Genomic DNA, 24,285 nt, shown 5'->3' with positions numbered 1-24,285 from the left:
GGGTAACAAGAGTGAAACTCTGTTACCCAGGCTGGAGTGCAATGGCGCGATCTCGGCTCACCGCAACCTCCGCCTCCTGGGTTCAGGCAATTCTCCTGCCTCAGCCTCCTGAGTAGCTGGGATTACAGGCATGCGCCACCATGTGCAGCTGATTTTTTGTATTTTTAGTAGAGATGGTGTTTCACCGTGTTGACCAGGATGGTCTTGATCTCTTGACCTCGTGATCCGCCCGCCTCGGCCTCCCAAAGTGCTGGGATTACAGGCGTGAGCCACCACGCCTGGCCTAAGAGCATCTCTTATCAACAGCTTCTGAACTTTTTCTAGCTCCAATCCAAAGCAAATATTTACCTTACTAATACCAATTCCACAAGTAATCAAGTATAAGGAGGAGAAGAGATAGGGAGACAAGAATAAAGTATTATTTAGGAAAAGATGATAAAATTTAAAGAGAAGAAGAAATGATCACAAAAAGAAATGAGTCTTTTCATCTGTGGAGCTGTTGGGGTTCACACACTTTCTTTAGTAGCTGCTTAATAAAGGAGAAACAATTGAATGCCTTGGGTTCTGTCTCAGCTTGGCTACTAATTAGATATGTAATTCTAAGTAAATAAGCTTGTTGCCTAGACAACTCCTAAAATCTGAGAGAGCTGGTGGTCTAGAGACATTGTTAATTCTTTTCTGGGACACGGACCTTTTGAGAATCTAACAGAGTTATTGGGCCCTCATCCTGAAAAGCAGCAGACGTGCACAAACAGCAAGTCATACAGAATTTCAGAGGTTTAAGAGAAGCCATTGATAGTGATTCCCTGAAACTCTTCCAGAGACTCCTTCCTCAAGTCCCCTCCCTGCAGATTAAGAATTTCTGGCCTAAATATGACACTCTGTTTCTATTAGTACCTGTATGAGTTCTGATATGTTTCTGTAGATCTCCTGAAGTTTTGAAAGATTTAGTACAATTATCTTCTGAACACCGATATGGCTTTTCTCCTGTATGAGTTCTGACATGACTTTTTAATCCATAACCTTTAAGAAAAAATTAAAAGAAATTTAATTACACAATACTCCTCGAAACATGCACATTGAGATTAAGCTACTGAAAAATACAGTCAATACCAAGTATAAAATATTAGGCATATACACAGAGTACTTAAAATGTACAAAAGGGCTGGGTGTGGTGGCTCACACCGGTAACCCCGGCACTTTGGGAGGCAGAGGCGGGTGGATCACCTGAAGTCAGGAGTTTGAGACCAGCCTGGCCAACATGGTGAAACCCGTCTCTACTAAAAATACAAAAAATTATCCAGGAACGGTGGTGTGCGCCTGTTGTCCTGGCTACTCAGGAGATTGAGACAGGAGAATCGCTTGAACCCAAGAGGTGGAGGTTTCAGTGAACCGAGATCATGCAATTGCACTCCAGCCTGGGCAACAAAGTGAGACTTCATCTAAAAAAAAAAGTAAAAATGTATCATAGCTCAGGACTGCCATGCTGAAAATTGAACAGTTTCATCTCTGTCTAGAAGAGGTTGTGTGTTTCTTTTTTTAAAAGTGCCTCAGTTTTATTAGATGTTCTCATACTCCAAAAGCTCAAAGTGGAATCAAGACATGGAATAAAGAATGGAAATAAGGAGGCCTGGTGCCAGTCCCGGCCCCGCTGGATGCATCTCTGCAGAGGCCCCATCCCACTACTTAGGTCTGTCCTAAAGATAGAGTCTACGGTAGCCTTTAAAGCTTAGCTTTTGGCTGGGCGCGGTGGCTCATGCCTGTAATCCCAGCACTTTGGGAGGCTGAGGCAGATGGATCACCTGAGGTCGGGAGTTTGAGACCAGCCTGACCAAGGAGTAAAACCAACTCTACCAAAAATAAAAAAATTAGTTGGGAGTGGTGGCGCATGCCTGTAATCCCAGCTACTCTGGAGGTTGAAGCAGGAGAATCGCCTGAGTCTAGGAGGCAGAGATTGTGGTGAGTCAAGATTGCATCACTGCACCCTAGACTGGGCAACAAGAGTGAAACACCATCTAAAATACAAAAAACAAATGAACAAAAAAGCTTGGCTTTTATTTTCCCGCTAAATATAAACAGAATGTGGAGTGAAAAGTATTAAACACAGCAGGCTGGTCAGGTGTGTGGTAGCTCACACCTGTAATTCCAGCACTTTGGTAGGCTGAGGTAGATGGATCACTTGAGGCCAGGAGTTTGAGACCAGCCTGGCTAACATAGCAAAACACTACCTCTACTAAAAATAAAAAATATTAACCCAGCTACTCAGGAGACTGTGGCACTAGAATTGCTTGAATCTGGGAGGTGGTGTGTACAATGAGCCAAGATCCTGCCACTGTACTCCAACCTGAGTGACAGAGTGAAAATGTCTCAAAAAAAAAAAAAAAAGAGAGAAAGAAAAAGAAAAACACAGCAGGCAGAGACAGGTCAGTGGAGAAAAGAACAAAGAAGGGTGTAGAGTAAGCAGGACAAAAGGCAGTTAGTTATGAGAGAGACTGAAAAACTGATCATGTGCTTCTACAGATTCAGACACAGCCAAAAGGTCAGTTCCTTCCACTGGGCTGTTTCTACTTGACCCCTAATTAGAACCAAGAAAAGAACAAAATTCATATTCTTACCTGTTGCAAATGCTTTCCCACAGCCTGCATGCTCACACTGATAAGGCCGATCTCCTGTGTGTGACCTCTCATGGACCTGTGATTAAAATGCAGGCATAATTCTATTTCCTTTAAGTATTCCACAGGAAGATGGTTGCAACACAGACCTATTTTTTCCCACACTGCTAAATGATTTTGTTGTATGCTTTATTTAAAAAAAAAAAAAAAAAAAAAAAAAAAGGCCAGACGTAGTGGCTCACGCCTGTAATCCCAACACTTTGGGAGGCTGAGGCATGCAGATCATGGGATCAGGAGTTCAAGACCGGCCTGGCCAACATAGTGAAACCCTGTCTCTATTAAAAATACAAAAAATTGGCTGGGTGTGGTGGCAGACACCTGTAATCCCAGCTACTCAGGAGGCTAAGGCAGGAGAATCACTTGAACCTGGGAGGTGGAGGTTGCAGTGAGCTTAGATCATGCCATTGTACTCCAGCCTGGACGAAAGTGTGAGGCTTCGTCTCAAAAAAAATAAACGACCTACCAAAAAAAAAAAAACACAAAAACCTTCACAAAAGCGATAGCCCAATAGTTCTCAATACAGACCTAAATATCAAATATTAAGAGTTACTAATATTTTAAGTAGGGAACAGCAATGTTCGAGGTCTGAGCTTTCTAGAGTGGTCAAAGGTATTTGCATGAAACATGCACATGATGAGAAACCAGAAGCAGGGGGCTGGGAGAGGCTACACAATGTAAGGTTAAAAGTGTGGAGGCTGCTGCTAGAGGGGCCTGGATCTGAGGCAAGGATCCACCAGCTGCCTAGTGGTGTGATCATGGACACTTGCCTTCTCTAAGCCTGAAAGGTCTCTCTAAAATGTGGGGACACAATACTATCAACCATAGAGGGCTGCCGTGACAAACGAGTAACAATGACAATGACTAACATTTACTAAACATTTACTACATCAGGCCACTCTCTTTAGTACTTTACGTGTACCATATAAACTTATTTAATTTTTACAACCACTCTGAGAGGGAGATAACTCTTAGAATCTAATTTTATAGATGAGGAAAATGAGGTACTAAGGTCAACTAACATGCCAAGGTTATTGATAAACAGTGAAGATGGGCCCTAGGGCCACTACTCCAAATATGCTAAGCACACACTTCTGACACATTGAAAGTTATTTAACAACTCTTTGCCAGGCACGGTGGCTCACACCTGTAATCCCAGCACTTTGGGAGGCTGAAGTGGGTGGATCACGAAGATCAGGAGTTCAAGACCAGCCTGGCCAACATGGCGAAACACTGTCTCTACTAAAAATACAAAAATTAGCTGAGCGTGATGGTGCGTGTCTGTAATCCCAGCTAACTTAAGAGGCTGAGGCAGGAGAATCGCTTGAATCTGGAAAGCAAAGGTTGCAGTGAGCCAAGATGGTGGCACTGATCTCTAGCCTGAGGGAGGGGGGAGAACCCCCTCTCTAAAAAAAAAAAAAAAAAAAAAAAAAAAAAAAACCCAAAAAAACAAATCTTAGCTATTATTGAGTCATGATATGTTCTGTTATGTATAGCAGCAAGAAAAATTAAAATACTTAGCCTAAATATTTATTTTTTTATTTATTTGTTTGAGATGGAGTTTCCCTCTTTGTTGCCCAGGCTTGGAGTACAGTGACGCGATCTCAGCTCACTGCAACCTCCGCCTCTCCTGTCTCAGCCTCTAGAGTAGCTGGGATTACAGGCACCTGCCACCACTCCCGGCTAATTTTTGTATTTTTAGTAGAGATGGGGTTTCACCATGTTGGCCAGGCTGGTCTTGAACTCTTGACCTCCGGTGATCCACCCGCCTTGGCCTCCCAAAGTGCTGGGATTACAGGCCAGAGCCACCAGGCCCAGCCTTACTTAGCCCAACTATTTAAAAGACAAATTAATACCAACTTTTGCTAGATTCCAGAGAATTAACAGAGATGTGTGATTACACACATATCTCCAATATAATTATATAAATTTCACACTTGACAACATATATTTAAATATGTAGAGTACCTACTTATGTGCCAGGTAGTGTGCTCGACATTAGGAATACAGAGATGAAAAAAACATAGTCCAAGCCCTCCAAAAACTGACAGTCTCTAAAGTCTACATAGGTTTTTACGTATCTATGTATGAGCGTGACCAAGTGTCAGTATCTTGATAAGTCGGAGAAAACAGTGGCATTTAAATTACATAAAAATATGATCTTAGTATTTAATATCCTAGGTATTCTCATAACTAGATGGAACATTTCTTTTATATATACCTTAAGATGATGAGCTGTTGTATATAATTTTCCACATCCATCATATTCACATCGAAATGCCTTCTCTCCACTCTGTTGAGATTTAGCAGTTACTCTTGTTGCATGTCCTTGTAAAACAATCTAAATAAAATAAATAGTATTATTTAAATTACTTAAGCCAGGCACAGTGGCTCATGCCAGTAATCCTAGCACTTTGGGAGGCAGAGGTAGGCAGATCGTTTGAGCCCAGGAGTTCAAGGCTAGCCTGGGCAACATGGCAAAACCCCTTCTCTATATAAAAAAATATTAAAAACTTAGCCGGATGTGGTGGTGCATCCGTGGTCCCAGGTACTTGGGAAGCTGAGGTGGGAAGATCACCTGAGCCCAGGGAGGTCGAGGTCAAGGCTGCAGTGAGCTGTGATTGCACCACTGCATTCCAGCCTGGGTGATAAAGAACTGTCTCAATAAATAAACAAAAAAATACAAGCTAGGCACTGTCACTCACACCAGTAATCCCAGCACTTTGTGAGGCCGAACAGGGTGGATCACCTGAGGTCAAGAGTTTGAGACCAGCCTGGCCAACATTCTGAAAGCCCAACTCTACTAAACATATAAAAACTAGCTGCGCATGGTGGCGTGTGCCTGTAATTCCAGCTACTCGGGAGGCAGAGACAAGAGAATTGCTTGAACCTGGGAGGCAGAGGTTGCAGTGAGCCAAGATCATGCCATTGCACTCCAGCCTGGACAACAGAGCAAGACTCGGTCTCAAAAAAATAAAATAGAATAAAAAATAATAATACAGACATAAAATAGATAAATTATGATTTTCAGAATAAAAAAGATTAAAACTGCTATGTGGGTTTCCAATCTCAGGTCATTACTTTACTAGGACTCTCTCACCCTGAGTCAGTCAGGTTAATTCCATTGCATGGTTGAAGTTAGTGGTTCTGAAAGTACAGTAGTCAAAAGGAGAGTCACAAAAATGCACAGCTGGAGCTCACAGATCTATTCCTACTCTAGAAAATCAACCCAAGTAGCATCTCCATTGTATGCAGGTTTTCCTTGATATACTCAAGTAATCTATCTGCCTGCTTTTTTTTAGAACCCTCGTCCTAAAAACACTGTCAAAAGCGTTTTCAATTTCAAAAGCAATGAGAAAGAGGGGATTAGGTCATTTGAGTCACCTACAGGAAACATTACAATCCATATGATACTAGTCTGTACTTATATTCAATAGAAGATCATTTCTCTGGGATATAATACCATAAAAATCCAAACACTGATTTTTAAAGGCTTTTTAAAATAGAAATCAAAATATCATAAAAATTGAAGAATGACTTTCTATTCTGTGGGCCATGTGGTGATAGCGTTGTAATATCCTATCTCTGCAGACTGTCACATGTGGCATACAATTCTGGGTAATGGTCTACTACAATTACACGCATGCCAGAATGGTAAGAGAAGAGAAAGGAGGAGTTACAGACGCTAGAATAACAGTGTGGGAATTAAAAAGTACCCTGCATTAGATGACAAGAGTACAGAAAACTTTGACTTTCCCTTGTAATATAAATCAACTAAATAACAAGCAGTAGAGTTCTCAATATAATCATTAAATTACAAGCTATTGCCGGGCGCGGTGGCTCAAGCCTGTAATCCCAGCACTTTGGGAGGCTGAGGCGGGTGGATCACGAGGTCAAGAGATCGAGACCATCCTGGCCAACATGGTGAAACCCCGTCTCTACTAAAAATACAAAAAAATTAGCTGGGCGTGGTGGCGCGTGCCTGTAATCCCAGCTACTCAGGAGGCTGAGGCAGGAGAATTGCCTGAACCCAGGAGGCGGAGGTTGCAGTGAGCCGAGATCGCGCCATTGCACTCCAGCCTGGGTAACATGAGTGAAACTCTGTCTCAAAAAAAAAAAAATTAAATTAAATTAAAAAAATAAATAAATAAATAAATAAATTACAAGCTATTTAGTCATGCTTATACTGTGGTATGCCCATTAAATGTTGCAGACCACAATTTTCTTAATCAAGGTAGATCTGTGTTGATAAAATATTTGTATAAAAGTATGCATAATTCCCAGTGGGCAAAGGGAAAATGTTTATTATAAACTGAAAAGTGCCTATACAAAGAATGATATAATTCCACATCTTCTCTGCTTAGGAGATTCCATCTCCTTACTTCCATAAAGGCTGTTCTCACCATTCAAAACACACATGATTCTTCAATTCCTCAGCATACCTGTAATATTTAGCTTGTATCACTGGTGTGAAACTTGAAACAACTATCTTAAAGATATTTATATTTCCTTCTCTTCCCTATTAGTCTATCAGCTACTTGAAATCAAGGAGTGTGTCTTATATGCCTTCATAACTCACAGTGCTAGGTTCACCCTGAAAATGTCACAAGATTTATAAAAGAATTCATACCACTAAAACATATGAACAGAATCACAAGGAATTTTCTTTTTAGGGGTATTTTTAAAGTTCTAAAATTAAGATGGTGATAATTGTTCAACTTTTTGAATTTACTAAAAACCACTTAGCTGTACACTCTAAATGGGTATATTTAAACTATGTAGGTTGTGCCAGGTGTGGTGACTCAGGCCTGTAATCCCAGTACTTTGGGAGGCTGACGTGGGTGGATCACCTGAGGTCAAGAGTTTGAGACCAGCCTGACAAACATAGTGAAACTCCGTCTCTACTAAAAATACAAAATTAGGGCTGGGAGCAGTGGTTCATGCCTGTAATCCCAGCACTTTGGGTGGTCGAGGTGGGTGGATCATCTGAGGTCAGGAGTTTGAGACCAGCCTGACAAACATAGCAAAACTCCATCTCTACTAAAAATACAAAAATTAGCCAGGCGTTGTGGCATGTGCTTGTAATCCCAGCTACTAGGGGCGCTGAGGCAGGAGAATCGCTTGAACCCAGGAGATGGAGGTTGCAGTGAGCTGAGATCACGCCACTGCACCTCTAACCTGGGCAACATAGCAAAACTCTGTCTCAAAACAAATAAAAAAACACACAAAACTGGCCAGTCATGGTGGCTCATGCCTGTAATCCCAGCTACTTGGGAGGTTGAGGCAGGAGAATGGCTTGAACCCAGAAGGTGGAGGTTGCAGTGAGCCAAGATCGCACCACTGCGCTCCAGCCTGGGCAACAAGAGTGAAGCACCATCTCGAAATGAATAAATAAATAAATAGCATGTAGGCTGGACACAGTGGCTCAAGCATATAATCCCAGCACTTTTGGAGGCCAAGGAAGGCCGATCATTTGAGCTCAGGAGTTCGAGACTAACCTGGGCAAATGGTGAAACCCCATCTCTACAAAAAAAATGCAAAAAAGTTGGCGGCGTATGGTGGCACCTGCCTATAGTTCCATCTATTAAGGGGACTGAGGTGAGAGGATTGCTTGAGTTTAGGAGGTTAGGCTGCAGCAAGCTGTGTTTGTGCCACTGTACTCCAGCCTGGGTGAGAATGAAATACCTGCCTCAATAAATAAATAAATATTACAGAAATAAAATAGACAAAATTTTGGTGACAAAGTGAGACCCAATCTCAAAAAAAAAAAAGTATCTAAAATATATCTTCTTCTTCTTTTTTTTTTTTTTTTTTTTTAAAGAGAGAGTCTTGCTCTGTCCCCCAGGCTGGAGTGCAGTAGCATGATCTCAGCTCACTGCAACCTCTGCCTCCCAGGTTCAAATGATTCTCCTGCCTCAGCCTCCTGAGTAGCTGGGATTACAGGCAGGTGCCACCATGCCCAGCTAATTTTTGTATTTTTAGTAGAGACGGGATTTCACCATGTTGGCCAGGATGGTCTCCATCTCCTGACCTCATGATCCACCTGCCTCAGCCTCCCAATTGCTGGGATTACACGCGTGAGCCACCGTGCTGGCCTTTTTTTTTTTTTTTTTTTTTTTAAAGAGACTGGCATCTTGCTATGTTGTCCACACTAGACTCAAGTTCTTGGGGTCAAGGAATACTCCTGCCTCAGCTTCTTGAATAGCTGGGACTACAGGCATGCACCACTGTGCCCAGCTAGTATGTGAAATATATCTTAATAAAACTCTAAGAAATGGAAATAAAATATAATTGGAATAAAAAGTTTCTTTAGGCCAAATGCAGTGGTTCATACCTATAATTCCAACACTTCAGGAGGGCAGGATGGGAGGATCACTTGACCCTCAGGAGTTTGAGACCAGCATGGGAAACATAGGGGGACCCCTATTTCTATAAAATTTTTTTAAAAACCTAGCTAGGTGTGATAGTGTTTACCTGTGGTCCCAGCTACTTGGGAGGCTGAGGTCAGGAGGATTACCTGAGCCTGGGAGGTCAAGGCTGCAGTAAGCTATGATCACCCCCCCACTGCACTTCAGCTTGAGGGTCAGAATGAGACCCTGTCTCAAAAAAATCAGTTTCTGATTATTTCTCATAAAAACAGAAAAGCCTCTATGAACCCTTTAAAAATCAGCTATTATTTTAATAACTTTTTTTTCATGCATTATAACAGCAACAAATGTATACTGGAGGGATCTGGATACCATAGTGAAGAATAAAAAGTTCAGCCAGGCACGGTGGCTCACACCTGTAATCCCAACACTTTGAGAGTCTGAGGCAGGTGGATCACTTGAGCCCAGGAGTTGGAGACCAGCCTGGACAACATGGCAAAACCCCATCTCTACAAAAAATTACAAAAATTAGTTAGGCATGGTGATACGTGCCTGTCATCCCATCTACTTGAGGGGCTGAGGCAGGAGGATTGCTTGAACTCAGGAGGTTGAGGCTGCAGTGAGCCAAGATTGTGCCATTGCGCTCCAGCCTGGGTAACAAATGAGACCTGTCTCAAAAAGAAAAAAAAAAAAAGTTCAAGTGTGCTATAATTCCACCGTCCAGGAAAAATTACTGTTAACTTCTTGGTGTACTTCCATTCAGTATTTTTTATTTTTATTTATTTTTAAGACAAGGTCTTACTTTGTCACTGAGGCTAGAGTACAGTAGCATAATCATAGTTCACTACACCCTCCAACTCTGGGGCTCAAGTGATCCTCTTGCCTCAGCCTCCCAAGTAGTTAGGACAACAGGTGTGTACCACCACACTCAGCTAGTTTTTAACAAAAAATTTGTAGAGATGGAGTCCTGTCATGTTGTCTAGGTTGTTCTTGAACTCCTAGCCTCAAGCACTCCTCCTACCTTGGCCTCCCAAAGTGCTGCAGGTATGAGCCACTGTGCCCAGCCTAGTGTTTTTTAAATATACATGAAAGTGTCGAGCTTTATTTTAGTAGAATTGGCATCAGATTTTATATGGTTTGTAAAGGTAGATTTCAACTGACTAGAGACTCCAAATTAAGAGAAAAGAACTCTTCTTGCTATTCTCTCCCCCTCCTCTCTAGAAGCACTATGAAATCAAAGTGCTTACCACCTTTCCGCATCTGCCAAACTAAGCCCAGCTGCTTACATCTTCAGACTAGGCAGTGACAGCAAATAATTCCAGAGAGACCCATACCTGAATCTTTTCTGTTCTTGTATTGCTTCCTCCTAGGCCAATTTATTAGGAGCTTTGATTCTGGTATGAAACACATACCAGGAATTTGGCATCTAATTTAGTTAAGCCAATGAAACAATGTAGAATTCCCAAGTCTGTATAATGATAAATCAGGAAAGAAGTGATGAAAACAAGCATAGGATAATCACTGTGGAATAGAAAGCAATAGCTGATTCTACAGATGTTTTAGGGGCAAAAATGGACAGAATCCAAAACTCAAAAGCTAAATTAAAAGGCCAAAACTATAATAGGTGCTTCAGGGTTATGCAGCGTCAGATATGTGCAATCTCTGTCAAAGAAACAGCAACCTGATATCATCACAAGGGAAAACTCTCAAGGGCAATTTTGAAGCTAACACCAGAGAAATACTAAACAGCTTCCAAAACCATGTACAGAAAATGACTTCACAACTATTTAAGCTTAATGTATGTTCTGAGTTGGCAGATAAAATCTTACACAGCATTCTACTGTGTAAAACAGACAAAGGAACTAATGCTGCAGGCCTTGGCAGATGTGGGTGGAGCAGAGCCCTGCTAGTCCCAGACAGGACTCCTGATACCTCAAAAATCCTAATACCTCAAAAAACAGTTTGAAAATTCCATACTAGACAGAAAACTTAGGTTCTTTCAGGCTTAAACATTGTAGGAGGGGCTAACCCCACTGGTAAATACAGGACCATTATATTCAAAGGAGGTACAAATGCCAGAGGTAGATACAGGACTGGATCTAAGATTAAATTCCAAGTACCTCAATAATAGAGCAGTTGCATTTATGTGATGTACTGTGGTGGCTGCTTTACTTATGCTATCTAGTTGGCTCCCATGGCTACCCCCAACGAATTCAATATTATCTATGATTTACAAATATTAAAAATTAGACTCAGAATGCATTACGTAATGTAACTTGCCCATGGTCAAAGCTGGGAAGTGAGATTTGAAGGAGATTGGGTCTAGTGCTCAAGCTATTAGCCCACTGGGTTTCAGGACGCTGTAGTCCAGTGGGACTTTACTGGCAGAGCTTCTGTAGTTATAAAGCGAGAGACTCAGTAGGGTTGAGGATAAACATTGCATTGTATTGTCTGGTTTAGTACTTATAATCCCACTTAGTATAATGGCCTAATGCACATGGCAGACATTACTTTTACAATTTGATGCCTGTTAACATCCATGATGTAAATAATCTATACTCTTAGAAAAAAAAAAACAATAATCTATCCTCTTGGGGGAGGATGAAATAAAATAAACTTGAATTTTTAAAACTGTGTTCTCTCTGAAGAAAGGAAACAATCCTTGAAGTGTGGCACCAGAGGAACTTTTAAGGAACCATAAGACACATCAGCACTGCCAGGAAGATTAAAAAACAAAAACAAGGCCAGGCACAGTGGCTCCTGCCTATGATCTTTAGGAGGCCAAGCCAGGCGGATCACTTAAGACCAGGAATTCAGACCAGCCTGGCCAACATGGCGAAACCCCATCTCTACTAAAAATACAAAAATTAACTGGGCATGGTAGGGTGTGCCTGTAATTCCAGCTGCTCAGGAGGCTGAGGCATGAGAATCACTTGAATCCAGGAGGCAGAAGTTGCAGTGAGCCGAGATTGCGCCACTGCACTCCAGCCTGGTGACAGAGCCAGACTCTGTCTCAAAAACAAAAAAGACAGAGTGAGGGAAACAAAAACAAAGCAGATTTCTAACAATAATTATTATCAAGCAGTAGATCCCTCATTTTTTATTTTTACTAATCTATATTATTTGAATTTTCTAAACATAAACATGATTACTTTTATCTTTAAAAATATATAAAATAGACGTATGTAGATTATGGGTCATTTTGGGTTTTCTTCTTTGTACTTTCTCTGAATTAAAAAAACTACTAGGCCAGGCACGATGGCTCAAGCCTGTAATCCCAGCACTTTGGCAGGTCAAGGTGGGTGAATCACGAGGTCAAGAGTTCAAGACAAGCCTAGCTAATATAGTGAAACAAGATCTCTACTAAAAATACAAAAATCAGTCAGGCATGGTGGCATGTGCTGTGTCTGTAGTCCCAGCTACTCAGGAGGCTAAGGCAGGAGAATCGCTTGAACCCAGGAGGCAGAGGTTGTGGTGACCCGAGATTGTGCCACTGCACTCCAGCCTGGGCAAGAAGGCAAGACTCCATCTCAAAATAAAAAAAAATACTAAAAATCTTATTTAAAAAAATCTTTTGGCTGGGTGCAGTAGCTCACACCTGTAATCCTAGCACTTCGGGGGCGGAGGTGGGTGGATCACTGGAATTCAGGAGTTCAATCCGGGAGGTGGAGGTTACAGTGAGCTGAGATCAGTTTACTGCACTCCAGCCTGGGCGGCACAGTAAGACTCCATCTCAAAAAAAGAAAAAAAAAACTCTTTTGCCCCTGAGATAATAATCATGAATCTAATTAATACCTTTCTTTTAGAGGTGAAAAAAGGGACTTAGAAAAGCAAGGTTCAGGCTGGGAACAGTGGCTCACACCTGTAATCCCAGCACTTTGGGAGGCTAAGGCAGGCAGATCCCTTGAGGTCAGAAGTTCGAGATCAGCCTGGCCAACATGGTGAAGGCCTGTCTCTACCAAAAATATAAACAATTAGTGGCACGAGTCTATGATACCAGCTATTCAGGAGACTGAGGCAGTAGAATCGCTTGAACCCAGGAGGCAGAGGTTTCAGTGAGCCAAGATTACACCATCGCTCTCCAGCGATGGAGACAACAAAGCAAGACCCTGTCTCCTAAAACAAAAACAACAAAAAACCAAGTATTGGGTTCTCAACCTCAAATATGGTACTTAATTGTTTTAGAGAATGGTGAAGTCATAACTGATCAAGCACTAATAAAGAGAAATATAATGAGTCACAAATGCAAGCCACATATGTGATTACAAATTTTCTGGCTGGGCGCAGAGGCTCACACCTGTAATCCCAGCACTTTGGGAGGCTGAGGTGGGCAGATCACTTGAGGTCAGGAGTTTGAGACCAGCCTGACCAACATGGAGAAACCCCATCTCTACTAAAAATACAAAATTAGCCAGGCATTGTGGTGCATGCTTGTAATCCCAGCTACTCAGGAGACTGAGACAGGAGAAAGGCTTGAACCCAGGAGGCAGAGGTTGTGGTGAGCAGAGATCGCACCATTGCACTCCAGCCTGGGCAACAAGAGTGAAACTCTGTCTAAAAAAAAAAAAAAAAAAAAATTTTCTGGCCAGGCAAGGTAGCTTACATCTGTAACTCCAGGACTTTGGGAGATCAAGCCAGAAGGGTCTCTTGAGCCCATGAGTTTGAGACTAGCCTGGGCAACAAAGCAAGATCCCATCTCTTTTAAAAAAAAAAAAAAAAAAAAAAAAAAAAAAAGTAGGAGATTATAGGTACAATGAGACAACACCACACCACTGCACTCCAGTCTAAGTGACAGAGCAAGATCCTGTCTCAAAAAATAAATAATTAAATAAAATAGGCCAGGTGTGGTGGCTCAAACCTGTAATCCCAGCATTTTGGAAGGCTGAGGCGGGTGAAAAGTAGCTGGGTGTGGTGCTGCATACCTGTAATCCCAGCTACTTGGGAGGCTGAGGCAGAAGAATCATTTGATCCCAGGAGGTAGAGGTTGCAGTGAGCTGTTATCATGCCACTGCACTCCAGCCTGGGCAACAGAGCAAGATTCCTTCTCAAAATACGTAAATAAAATAAAACACAAAAATTTTCTAGTAATCAATTGACAATGTAAAAAGAAACAGGTGAAATTAATTTTAGTAATTATTTAACACCATATGTCCAAAATATTATCATTTCAATACATTATCAATATAAAAAAATTGATATTTTACATTCTTTTTTCTTTCTTTTTTTTTTTTTTTGGAGACGGAGTTTCACTCTTGTTACCCAGGCTTGGAGTGCAATGGTGCAATCTCAGCTCACTGCAACCTCTCTCTCCTGGGTTCAAGCAATTCTCCTGCCTCAGCCTCCTGAGTAGCTGGGACTACAGGCGTCTGCCACCATGCCCAGCTAATTTTTGTATTTTTAGTAGAGATGGGGTTTCACCATGTTGACCAGGATGGTCTCAATCTCTTGACCTCGTGATCCACCCGCTTCGGCCTCCCAAAGTGCTGGGATTATAGGCGTGAGCCACCGCGCCCGGCCCTACATTCTTTTTTTTATACTATGTCTTCAAAATCCAATTACAGCACATCTCAATTTGGACTAGACACATTTCGAGTGCTCAACAGCCACATGTGGCTAGTGGCAACCGTATTGGACATTGCAGACCTAGTCTGTAAGGAACAGGTATAAAAGGCAAAGAAGAAAAAGCTACAGTCAAAAAAAAAAAAAAATCATATTCAACTGTCTCTATTTGTCTATTGGTACCAATACCAAATGGTAATATGTCTACAGATAAAGAGTAATGGGGCTTTTTATGATATTTGCCTCAGCAGTTCTGAATTCCTAGTTATGATATATATTTTTCTGAGGCAGGAGTCTTGCTCTGTTGCCGAGGCTGGGGTGCAGTGGCGTGATCTTGGCTCACTGCAACCCCCACTTCCCAGGTTCAAGCAAACCTCCTGCCTCAGTCTCCCAAGTAGCTGGGATTACAGGTGTGTGCCACCATGCCCAACTAATTTTAGTATTTTTAGTAAAGACAGGGTTTTGCCATGTTGGCCAGGCTGGTCTTGAACTCCCAACCTCAGATAATCTGCCTGCCTCAGCCTCCCAAAGTGCTAGGATTACAGGTGTGAGCCACTGCGCCCAGCCTACAACTGCTTTTCTTTAAAATATTCTATTATTTTAAAATGCAGTTGTTTGTCAGTTACCACTAAGACAGAGAGCTTACTGGGCCACTTCAATACTCCAAGTCACTGATCTGTATCTTCTGCATATATTTACCCTGCGTATGCATCTTAGTAGAATTTGACTTAGCTAGATTTGACATAGAACTGTATAAAAAATATTAAAGTCAGGGGGAATAGAGTCTTGCTCTATTGCCCAGGCTGAAGTGAAGTGAGGCAATCAGCTCACTGCAACTTCAAACTTCCGGGCTCAAGGGATCCTCCTGGCTCAGCCTCCCAAATAGCTGGGACAACAAATGTGTGCCACCACGCCTTGCTAGTTTTTAAATTTTTTGTAGAGACAGGGTCTCACTTTGTTCCTCTGGTTGGTCTCAAACTTCTGGGTTCAAGCAATCCTCCCACCTCAGCCTTTCAAAGTACTGAGATTACAGGCAGAGCCACCACACCTGCCTTAAAGTCTGATTTCATTCATAAAATATGAATATAAATTGAAACCTGAAAATCTGGCTAAGAATCACATACCATCAAAGCTGATGGGCTTAGTGAACTGCAAACTGTGTTTATATTACTGCCACTTTGTGGCATCATTTCAGCTGGTAAACAGAAATATTACCTATTCAGCAATGTTTAGAAGCATTATTTCTATTTCTTTTTTTTTTTTTTTTTTTTGAGAAAGTCTCATTGTTGTTGTTGCCCAGGCTGTAGTGCAAGGGTGCAATCTGAGCTCCCTGTAACCTCCGCCTCCTGGGTTCAAGTGATCCGCCTGCCTCAGCCTCCTGAGTAGCTGGGATTACAGGCACTCACCACCAAGCCTGGCTAATTTTTTTGTATTTTAGTAGTGGCAGGGTTTTACCATGTTGGCCAGGCTGGTCTTGAACTCCTGATCTCAGGTGATTCACCTGCCTTGACCTCCCAAAGTGCTGGGATTACAGGTGTGAGGCACCGTGCCCAGCCGGGAGGATCATATTTCTACAAGTGATTTCAGTGATTCCTGTTTTTTTTATCACTTACTATTAGGATAAATGTAAAATATTCTTGATAACCCCTAACAGTATCACTCAGTGTCATTAAGTGGTCATGTTAATGCTTTAGGTAATAAGTGTGACCCTGAAGTAGTGACTTCAGGAGTTAAATATAATAAAACTCTGAAGAATGCGCCTGTAATCCCAGCACTTTGGGAGACCAAGATGGGCGGATCACAGGGTCTGGAGTTCAAGACTAGCCTGACCAACATGGTAGAATCCCATCTCTTAAAACAAAACAAAACAAAAAAACTCTGAAGAATGAAAGAAAAAATTACCATAAAAGAAGACAACAAAATATTAGCGATAAGGTCGGGTGCCACTGTACTTCAGCCTGGGCAATAACAGTGAAACTCTGTCCCAGAAAAAAAAAATAGAGATAACTGCTGAGAAAATAAAAAGCAGCAGTAGAGCAGGAATGTACTACAATGACTGTATAAGCTCCAAGAATACCCTCCACACAAACAACCCCCCAAACACAAAACAACAATTCTTGAATAATGTAAGTTTTGAAGATACTCAAGAATGCACCTGTGACGACTACGTACTTACTACAAAACTTTTAGAAGCACTGGTGGTCTAGGCTGTTACTTAGGTAAGGGGCAGCCAATGACCGGACCCAGGGTAAACATCTGAACCATGAGAAGCCAGCCCACAGGCCACCTGCAGACTAGGAAACCAACTGGTAGAAAAAGTATAAACAAATTTGTCCAAGAAGAATAATGATAATTAGCTAGTCTGGACATCCCCTTCAGAAGTTGAAAAGGAAAATATGGAGGGAATCAGTTGGAAGGAGAAGAAATTTAAAAACATAAAAAGTAAAGCAGTGAAGGTTATTTAGAAACAGTCATGATGAAGTCCCAGAAAAAGTATCCACAAACTGCCATGGATGGGGGCAGTCAGGAAATCACCTGGTCTCCACAACTGCCTTGTCCAGAAAACTGCCTTTGAATCCAGGACACAAGCTCCACCTGGATTTCTGTAACTTTTTCCATTTCTTTAGTGTCATTTTGCATCCACCAATGAAGAATGGGACCTCAGGCAGTTTGAGAAAGCTGCTATCTAACACATACATTGTTTTTCTGAATTGGTGAGATTTTCCTAGAGAGGTAGTGAGTTACCTATTCTTGCTTTCATCCACAGACGACCACAGAAATGCGCAAGATAGATTTTTATATTAAAAAATACCTTTACATACCTGCATTTTTTTCTCTTGCTCATTTTCTCCAATCATTCCAGTACCTGTTACACTTTCACTTCCATCAATGGACACCTAAAGGAATAAAATAAAGCTTTAAAACGTTTTATATTTTAGCCAGGCGTGGTGGCTCACGCCTGTAATCCCAGCACTTTGGGAGACTGAGGCAGGAGGATCATGAGATCAGGAGATTGAGACCATCTGGCCAACAGAGTGAAACCCCATCTCTACAATTAGCTGGACATGGTGGTGTGTGCCTGTAGTACCAGCTACTCAGGAGGCTGAGGGAGGAGAACTGCTTGAACCCAAGAGGTACAGGCTGCAGTGAGTCGAGACTGTGCCACTGCACTCCAGCCTGGCAACAGAGCAAGGCTCCATCCCAAAAAAAAAAAAAAAAAAAAAAAAAAGTTTTACGTTTTAACAATGGCTTAGGCTGGGAAAGTACAAGGTTCAGGGAGAAGCTTGCAAAAAGAATAAAAGGAAAAAAAGGGGTTTCATTATCATTGATTTTTGTGTATATTTGAAAATTTCCATAATAGGCTTGGCATGGTGACTCATACAAGTAATCCTAGCACTTTGGGAGGCTCAGGCAGGAGGATAATTTGAGCTCAGGAGTTCAAGACTAGCCTGGGCAAAAGAGCGAGACCCGTCTCTATTTATTTTGTTTGTAAAGAAAAAAAAGAAAATAATAAAAGTGAAATAAAAAACCTTTTAAGTTATATGAGAGGGCCGGGTGCGGTGGCTCAAGCCTGTAATCCCAGCACTTTGGGAGGCCGAGGCGGGTGGATCACAACGTCAAGAGATCGAGACCATCCTGGTCAACATGGTGAAACCCCGTCTCTACTAAAACTACAAAAAATTAGCTGGGCATGGTGGCGCGTGTCTGTAGTCCCAGCTACTCAGGAGGCTGAGGCAGGAGAATTGCCTGAACCCGGGAGGCGGAGGTTGCGGTGAGCCGAGATCGCGCCATTGCACTCCAGCCTGGGCAACAAGAGCGAAACTCCGTCTCAAAAAAAAAAAAAAAAGTTATATGAGAGATACATGTTCGAAGCACGGGAAAAAAAATTAACCCTTTTGATATAAAACTTAATTGAGACTTTCCTTCACTTTTCCTACAGTTCCCACTTTTTAAATTTTTTAAATATTTTTTTTAATATAAAGATGGAGTTTCACCATGATGGCCAGGCTGGTCTTGAACTCCTGACCTCAGTTGATCCACCCACCTCAGCCTCCCAAAGTGCTAGGATTACAGGCATGAGCCACCACGCCCGGCCTATAGTTCCCACTTTTTAACTCATAAGCAGTTTCATTTATACTTGATTACTTCTTTTATAGCCCTTCATCCTTGTGTATCTTTTGGTGAATTACCAGCAACTCATTTCTCTTCCATAAGCCTTTACCTCAACCCATTCCCTTATTTTTTTTTCCAATATTTCTTTCTATACTTAACTTAAGATAAATGATTATCTCTTTGGATACTGATTTTCACTTTGAATTGCTAGTTTCTCTTTCTTTTTTTAATTTTTGAAATTGAGACAGGGGTCTGTGCTCAAACAATCCTCCCAAAGTGCTGGGATTATAGGCATGAGCCACTGTGCCATGCCTGGCTAAAACTGACCATTTTTTTTTTTTTTTTGACGAGGTGTACTTTTTTGTTTTCTTTTCTTTTCGTGAAAAATAAAGAAGCTATATCTGGGACATTCTTGACACTGTGAAATGCTATACCTTTGCTGCATACTGTTCCAAAGCACTGATGGTGTCAGGGTCAATTGTAGCATCCCCAGTGTGCAGACCTGCTACTGTCCCATCTGCCTGAATTGCCAAGATGGTGTCAGACTGTGGGACTTGCACTGCGTGGTGGATATAAGCTGTGGTGCCATCTTCCAGCTGAACCGCCTGTAATGCACTCTGGTCATAACTATCTGAGAGAGTGGAAGAGAATGGCATTAAATTAAAGGTAAAATCTGACATTTACATATTTAAAGGAAGAGAGAAACGAGCTTTCACTGAGTGGTTACTTTGAGTAACCATTGGACCATGTACTTTATATGTATTATTTCACTAAATCCTCTCAACAATTCTGCAAGGCAGGTATATTTACCACCCTCATTGTATAAGTGGAAACTCAGGTCTAGAGAAGTAACATCACTTTCCTTAGGCATCAGAAAATTTAAAAAACACTAAAAGGGCCGGGCGCGGTGGCTCACGCTTGTAATCCCAGCACTTTGGGAGGCCGAGGCGGGTGGATCACGAGGTCAAGATATCAAGACCATCCTGGTCAGCATGGTGAAACCCCGTCTCTACTAAAAATACAAAAAATTAGCTGGGCATGGTGGCGTGTGCCTGTAATCCCAGCTACTCAGGAGGCTGAGGCAGGAGAATTGCCTGAACCCAGGAGGCGGAGGTTGCGGTGAGCCGAGAGTGCGCCATTGCACTCCAGCCTGGGTAACAAGAGCGAAACTCCGTCTCCAAAAAAAAAAAAAAAAAAAAACACTAAAAGGCTGGTGCAGTGGCTCAAGCTTGTAATCCCAGCACTTTGGGAGGCTGAGGCAGGGGGATCACTTGAGCACAAGAGTTTGAAACCAGCCTGGGCAACATGGTAAGACCCTATCCCTACTTTAAAAACTTAAGAAAATATAATTTAAAACAAAACAAAAACACTAACAATTAACAGTCAAAATCAGTATGTAGAGGAATCAGTATTTGAACTCATATCAGTTTGACCCCACAGTCCCCCTATGGTGTTTTTTTTTCCTTCTAAATTTCCACACCAAGATATATTTGTGTCTATATTAGTATCAATATAAAATTGTGATTTTATATTGATATATAGATATATAGTGAAATAATAAATCTAGCCAGTTACAATGAACCTGTGACTAACTCTTACTAATAAAGAAAAAAGTACAGCCAGGCGCGGTGGCTTACACCTGTAATCCCAGCACTTTGGGAGGCTGAGGCGGGTGGATCACGAGGTCAAGAGATCGGGACCATCCTGGTCAACACGGTGAAACCCCGTCTCTACTAAAAATACAAAACATTAGCTGGGCATGGTGGCGCGTGCCTGTAATCCCAGCTACTCAGGAGGCTGAGGCAGGAGAATTGCCTGAACCCGGAAGGCGGAGGTTGCGGTGAGCCGAGATCGCGCCATTGCACTCCAGCCTGGGTAACAAGAGCGAAACTCCGTCTCAAAATAAAAAATAAAAAATAAAAAATAAAAAATAAAAAAAAATTAAAATTAAAAAATAAGCTGGCTGTGGTGACACACACATGTAGTCCTAGCTGCTCAGGAGGCTGAGGCAGGAGGGTCTCTTGAGCCCAGGAATTCAAGGCTGCAGTGAGCTATGATTGTGTCACTGCACTGTAGCCTGAGTGAGTGAGATCCTATCTTTAAAATACAGTAATAAGTAAAATATGAAGTTAACCATTTCAACGTTATATTGTGATTTTTATTTCTTAGTCTTTTTAAAAAGTAGCAAGGCTGTTTTTAAAATATGAAATTAAGGCTGGGTATGGTAACTAATGCCTATAATCCCAGCATTTAGGGAGGCTGGTTTGAGGCCAGGAGTTAGAGATTACACTGGCAACACAGTGAGAACCTATCTCTACAAAAAATGAAAAAATTAGCTGGGAATGGCAGTGTGCACCTGTAGTCCCAGCTATTCAGGAGGCTGAGGTGGGACGATCCCTAAGCCCCAAAGTTTGAGGCTGCAGTGAGCTGTGATTGTGCCACAGCACTCCGGCCTGGCAACAGAGTGAGATGCTGTCTCTTAAAACAAAAGCCACCCAAAAAAACAAAAAGTGGCCTCTACTTTAAGTCTTCCAGGGACCAGTCATTTGGTTTGCTGTTACAACTTGTCAACAGACAGCTCAAATTGTAGGAAAGTTTTTCCTTAAATCATGCTTGAGGGCCAGGCACAGTGGCTCACGCCTGTAATCCCAGCACTTTGGGAGGCTGAGGCAGGTGGATCATGAGGTCAGGAGTTCAAGACCAGCCTGGCCAAGATAGTGAAACTGCATCTCTTCTAAAAATACAAAAAATTAGCCGGTGTGGTGGCACACGCCTGTAATCCCAGCTACTAGGGAGGCTGAGGCAAAGAGCTGTTTAAATCCGGGAGGCGGAGGTTGCAGAGAGTCAAGGTTGCGCCACTGAATTCCAGCCTGGGCAACAGAGCAAGACTCCGTCTCAAAAAAAATAAAAAAAATGCTTAAATCTGCCATGCTTAAATCTGTACTTCAATGAACAAATACAATTCTTTCCCATGAAAACACTTCAGTAGCTAAATGCAGGTCTTCTTTCCCCCCAGAGTTCTACTTCTCCCTTATTTTATTCATACTTTCAAAGTTATTTTACCTTTGGAGGTATGGTGAATAAACGCTGTGGTACCATCTTCTAACTGCACTGCTTGACCATCCTCTAGACGCAAACTGTCCCCTGCTCAAGAACAAGGCTTACATTTAGATCTCATGTTTTCTGGCACATTCCAATTAACTCACTTAGCAACCAGAGTCAATAAACCATTAACACATTATAACAATTTATACTTGCTTCATGAGTCTTTGAACATTAAAGTAAATTCAGCAAAGCTTCTCTGAGTCAGTGTTGAAAGGTAAAAAGACATTAAAATATTGGTTTTAGGAATATACACCAGTGTTAAAGAGAGTTTAAAGAAGGGGAAAAATGAAGAAAATGAGAGACGTGTAAGATTCAGCTCAAATAATAGAAGCATTCACTTAGGACTGTTACTCATTTATCTATACAATGCAGTCCATCCAATAACTTCTTTTCCATTATCTTTAAGAGAAAGTCTTGGTTAAGATCCACTTTGTGGCATCTATAATCTCCCTTTACAGAAGGAGGACTTGAGATCAAGACCAAGTTTAGGTAGTAAGAGGGAGCTGCAGGCAGCAAATACTAAATGCTGAGAATCAGAAGGGTTTCCTGTGCTATTGTCTTAAATACTTACTACTTTTAGGTATGGGTACATGTTGAACATAGGCAGCAGAACCATCTTCCAACTGAATGACCTGGCCATCTATGAGTTTTCCATCTAGAAAAAAAGATTCAAGACAATAAATTAGCACAAACAAAAATTTTAAACTTTATACAATTTCAAAATGATATCAACTATAAAAACATACACAACTTAAGCTCGTGTTCATCTTGATTCTTCCCTCAAATGTTCTGAGGCAATTCAATAACACATCCAGTGATCCTACAGAAAGCAGAAAATCCTCCCTCAGCCATCCTTCCTCCCCTGCAATTTTCAATTAGATGAGGTCAAGAGGAAGAGTGGCTCATCACAGCAGGCTACATGAGTTGGATTGCTATATACCTTTCAGAGTCACTTAGGATCAGTGACCCTGACAAGGGGGGGAGCTGAAGCTGGGAAGACAGACAGATACCTCAGTGTACATGAGGTCAGTTGTCATTCTCATCCCTGAGGGTTATAAGACCCTTGTTTATGTATACATGTGCTCAGCAGGTTTCCATAAAAACAAAGAGTTTGAGGACTGGGCTGTTTCCTGGAACAAAGCAAACACTAACCAGAGACAACGGGATATAAGCAAAACCAAATGTCCTTTTTTTTTTTTCAGATGGAGTTTCACTCTTGTTGCCCCGGCTGGAGTGCAACTGCACGATGTCGGCTCACCGCAACCTCCGCCTCCCAGGTTCAAGCAACTTCCCTGCCTCAGCCTCCCAAGTAGCTGGGATTACAGGCATGCACCACCATGCCTGGCTAATTTTGTATTTTCAGTAGAGATGGGGTTTCTCCATGTTAGTCAGGCTGGTCTCGAACTCCTGACCTCAGGTGATCCGCCCACCTCATCCTCCCAAAGTGTTGGGATTACAGGCGTGAGCCACGATGCCCAGCCCCAAATGTCTTTACTCCTATACGTATTTGGTAAAAAATATGAAATAATGACCTGAAGTAAAAAAGCAAGAAAGATCTTACTAGAAAATAGGTCAGAGACACTCCCTGCTCTCCTCTCTCCCACTAATTTTGATACCCCAGGGTATCTTCCAAATATCTCAAAGGACAACCCCAAATTGTTTAAAAAAAAAAAAAAAAAAGTGAGTTAAACTGAAATGACTTAAAATTATCATATGCAATACAGCATCTTTAGGAGAGATAGGAAAGGTGGTATAGCTTCTAGGTGCTTCAACTCAGAGGTTATAAATCACTGGTATTAACCAATCAGCCATATGGGAGGCACATACCTTTAGAATTGTGTTGTATGTAAGCAGTAGAACCATCTGCAAGTGTTACTGCTTGCAAGCTTACACCTTCCATATTTTCTAAGTTGTCACCATCTATTACAAAAAAATCAATATTTTCTTTAGACAGCTAGCATATAGACATGATGATTAATTTTTTAAAAAACAAGGATCAGGCAAAAGGTAGATTGCTTAACTTAGACTTAAAATGAGATTTAGCATTTATCACAAAAAATTGGCTGGGAACAACGGGTCATGCCTGTAATCCCAGCACTTCGAGAGGCTGAGGTAGGTGTATGGCTTGAGCCCAGGAGTTCAAGACCAGCCTGGGCAACATGGTGAAACCCCATCTCTACCAAAAATAAACTAATTAGCTGAGCACAGTGGTGCATGCCTGTAGTCTCAGCTACTCAGAGGGCTGAGGTGAGAGGATCTCTTAAGCCCAGGAGGGTGAGGCTGCAGTAAGCCATGATAGCCGTGATCATAGTACTGCATTCCAGCCTGGGTGACAAAGAGAGACCTTGCCTCAAAAAAAAAAAAAAAAAGAAAAGAAAAGAAAGAAAAACAAAAATTCCCTGCCCTACTGTACTCACACCAAGGTAAAAAATACTCAGAGAAAGGCCTAAATTTTTTACCACAGTTTGCAA

At 41.8% G+C, this 24,285-nt stretch overlaps 1 protein-coding gene across 7 annotated transcripts in view; it reads right to left on the bottom strand.

Moving 5' to 3' along the window:
* The window catches only part of ZNF143 (zinc finger protein 143), a 76,765-nt gene that overhangs the window by 36,156 nt on the left and 16,324 nt on the right, over positions 1-24,285 (bottom strand). For 2 of the 7 annotated variants that reach the window (XM_032240712.1, XM_032240707.1), the window contains exons 3-10: positions 23,642-23,734; positions 22,386-22,469; positions 21,773-21,856; positions 19,144-19,340; positions 17,419-17,493; positions 4,891-5,010; positions 2,616-2,691; positions 898-1,023 (exon numbers count right to left, since the gene is read on the bottom strand). In XM_032240712.1, the coding sequence (XP_032096603.1) occupies positions 898-1,023; positions 2,616-2,691; positions 4,891-5,010; positions 17,419-17,493; positions 19,144-19,340; positions 21,773-21,856; positions 22,386-22,469; positions 23,642-23,734 (855 nt within the window). Of the gene's footprint in view, positions 1-897; positions 1,024-2,615; positions 2,692-4,890; positions 5,011-17,418; positions 17,494-19,143; positions 19,341-21,772; positions 21,857-22,385; positions 22,470-22,560; positions 22,583-23,641; positions 23,735-24,285 lie in introns of those variants that run through there. The other 5 variants (XM_032240708.1, XM_032240713.1, XM_032240711.1 and 2 more) reach the window with 5 other exon arrangements.

The sequence above is a fragment of the Sapajus apella genome, unplaced genomic scaffold (assembly GCF_009761245.1).
Source record: "Sapajus apella isolate SASKATOON/1434 unplaced genomic scaffold, GSC_monkey_1.0 scaffold47, whole genome shotgun sequence".
NCBI classification, from domain to species: Eukaryota; Metazoa; Chordata; class Mammalia; order Primates; family Cebidae; genus Sapajus; species Sapajus apella.
Note: the sequence above shows the minus strand (reverse complement) of the source record. Positions and strands in the feature narration are given on the sequence as shown.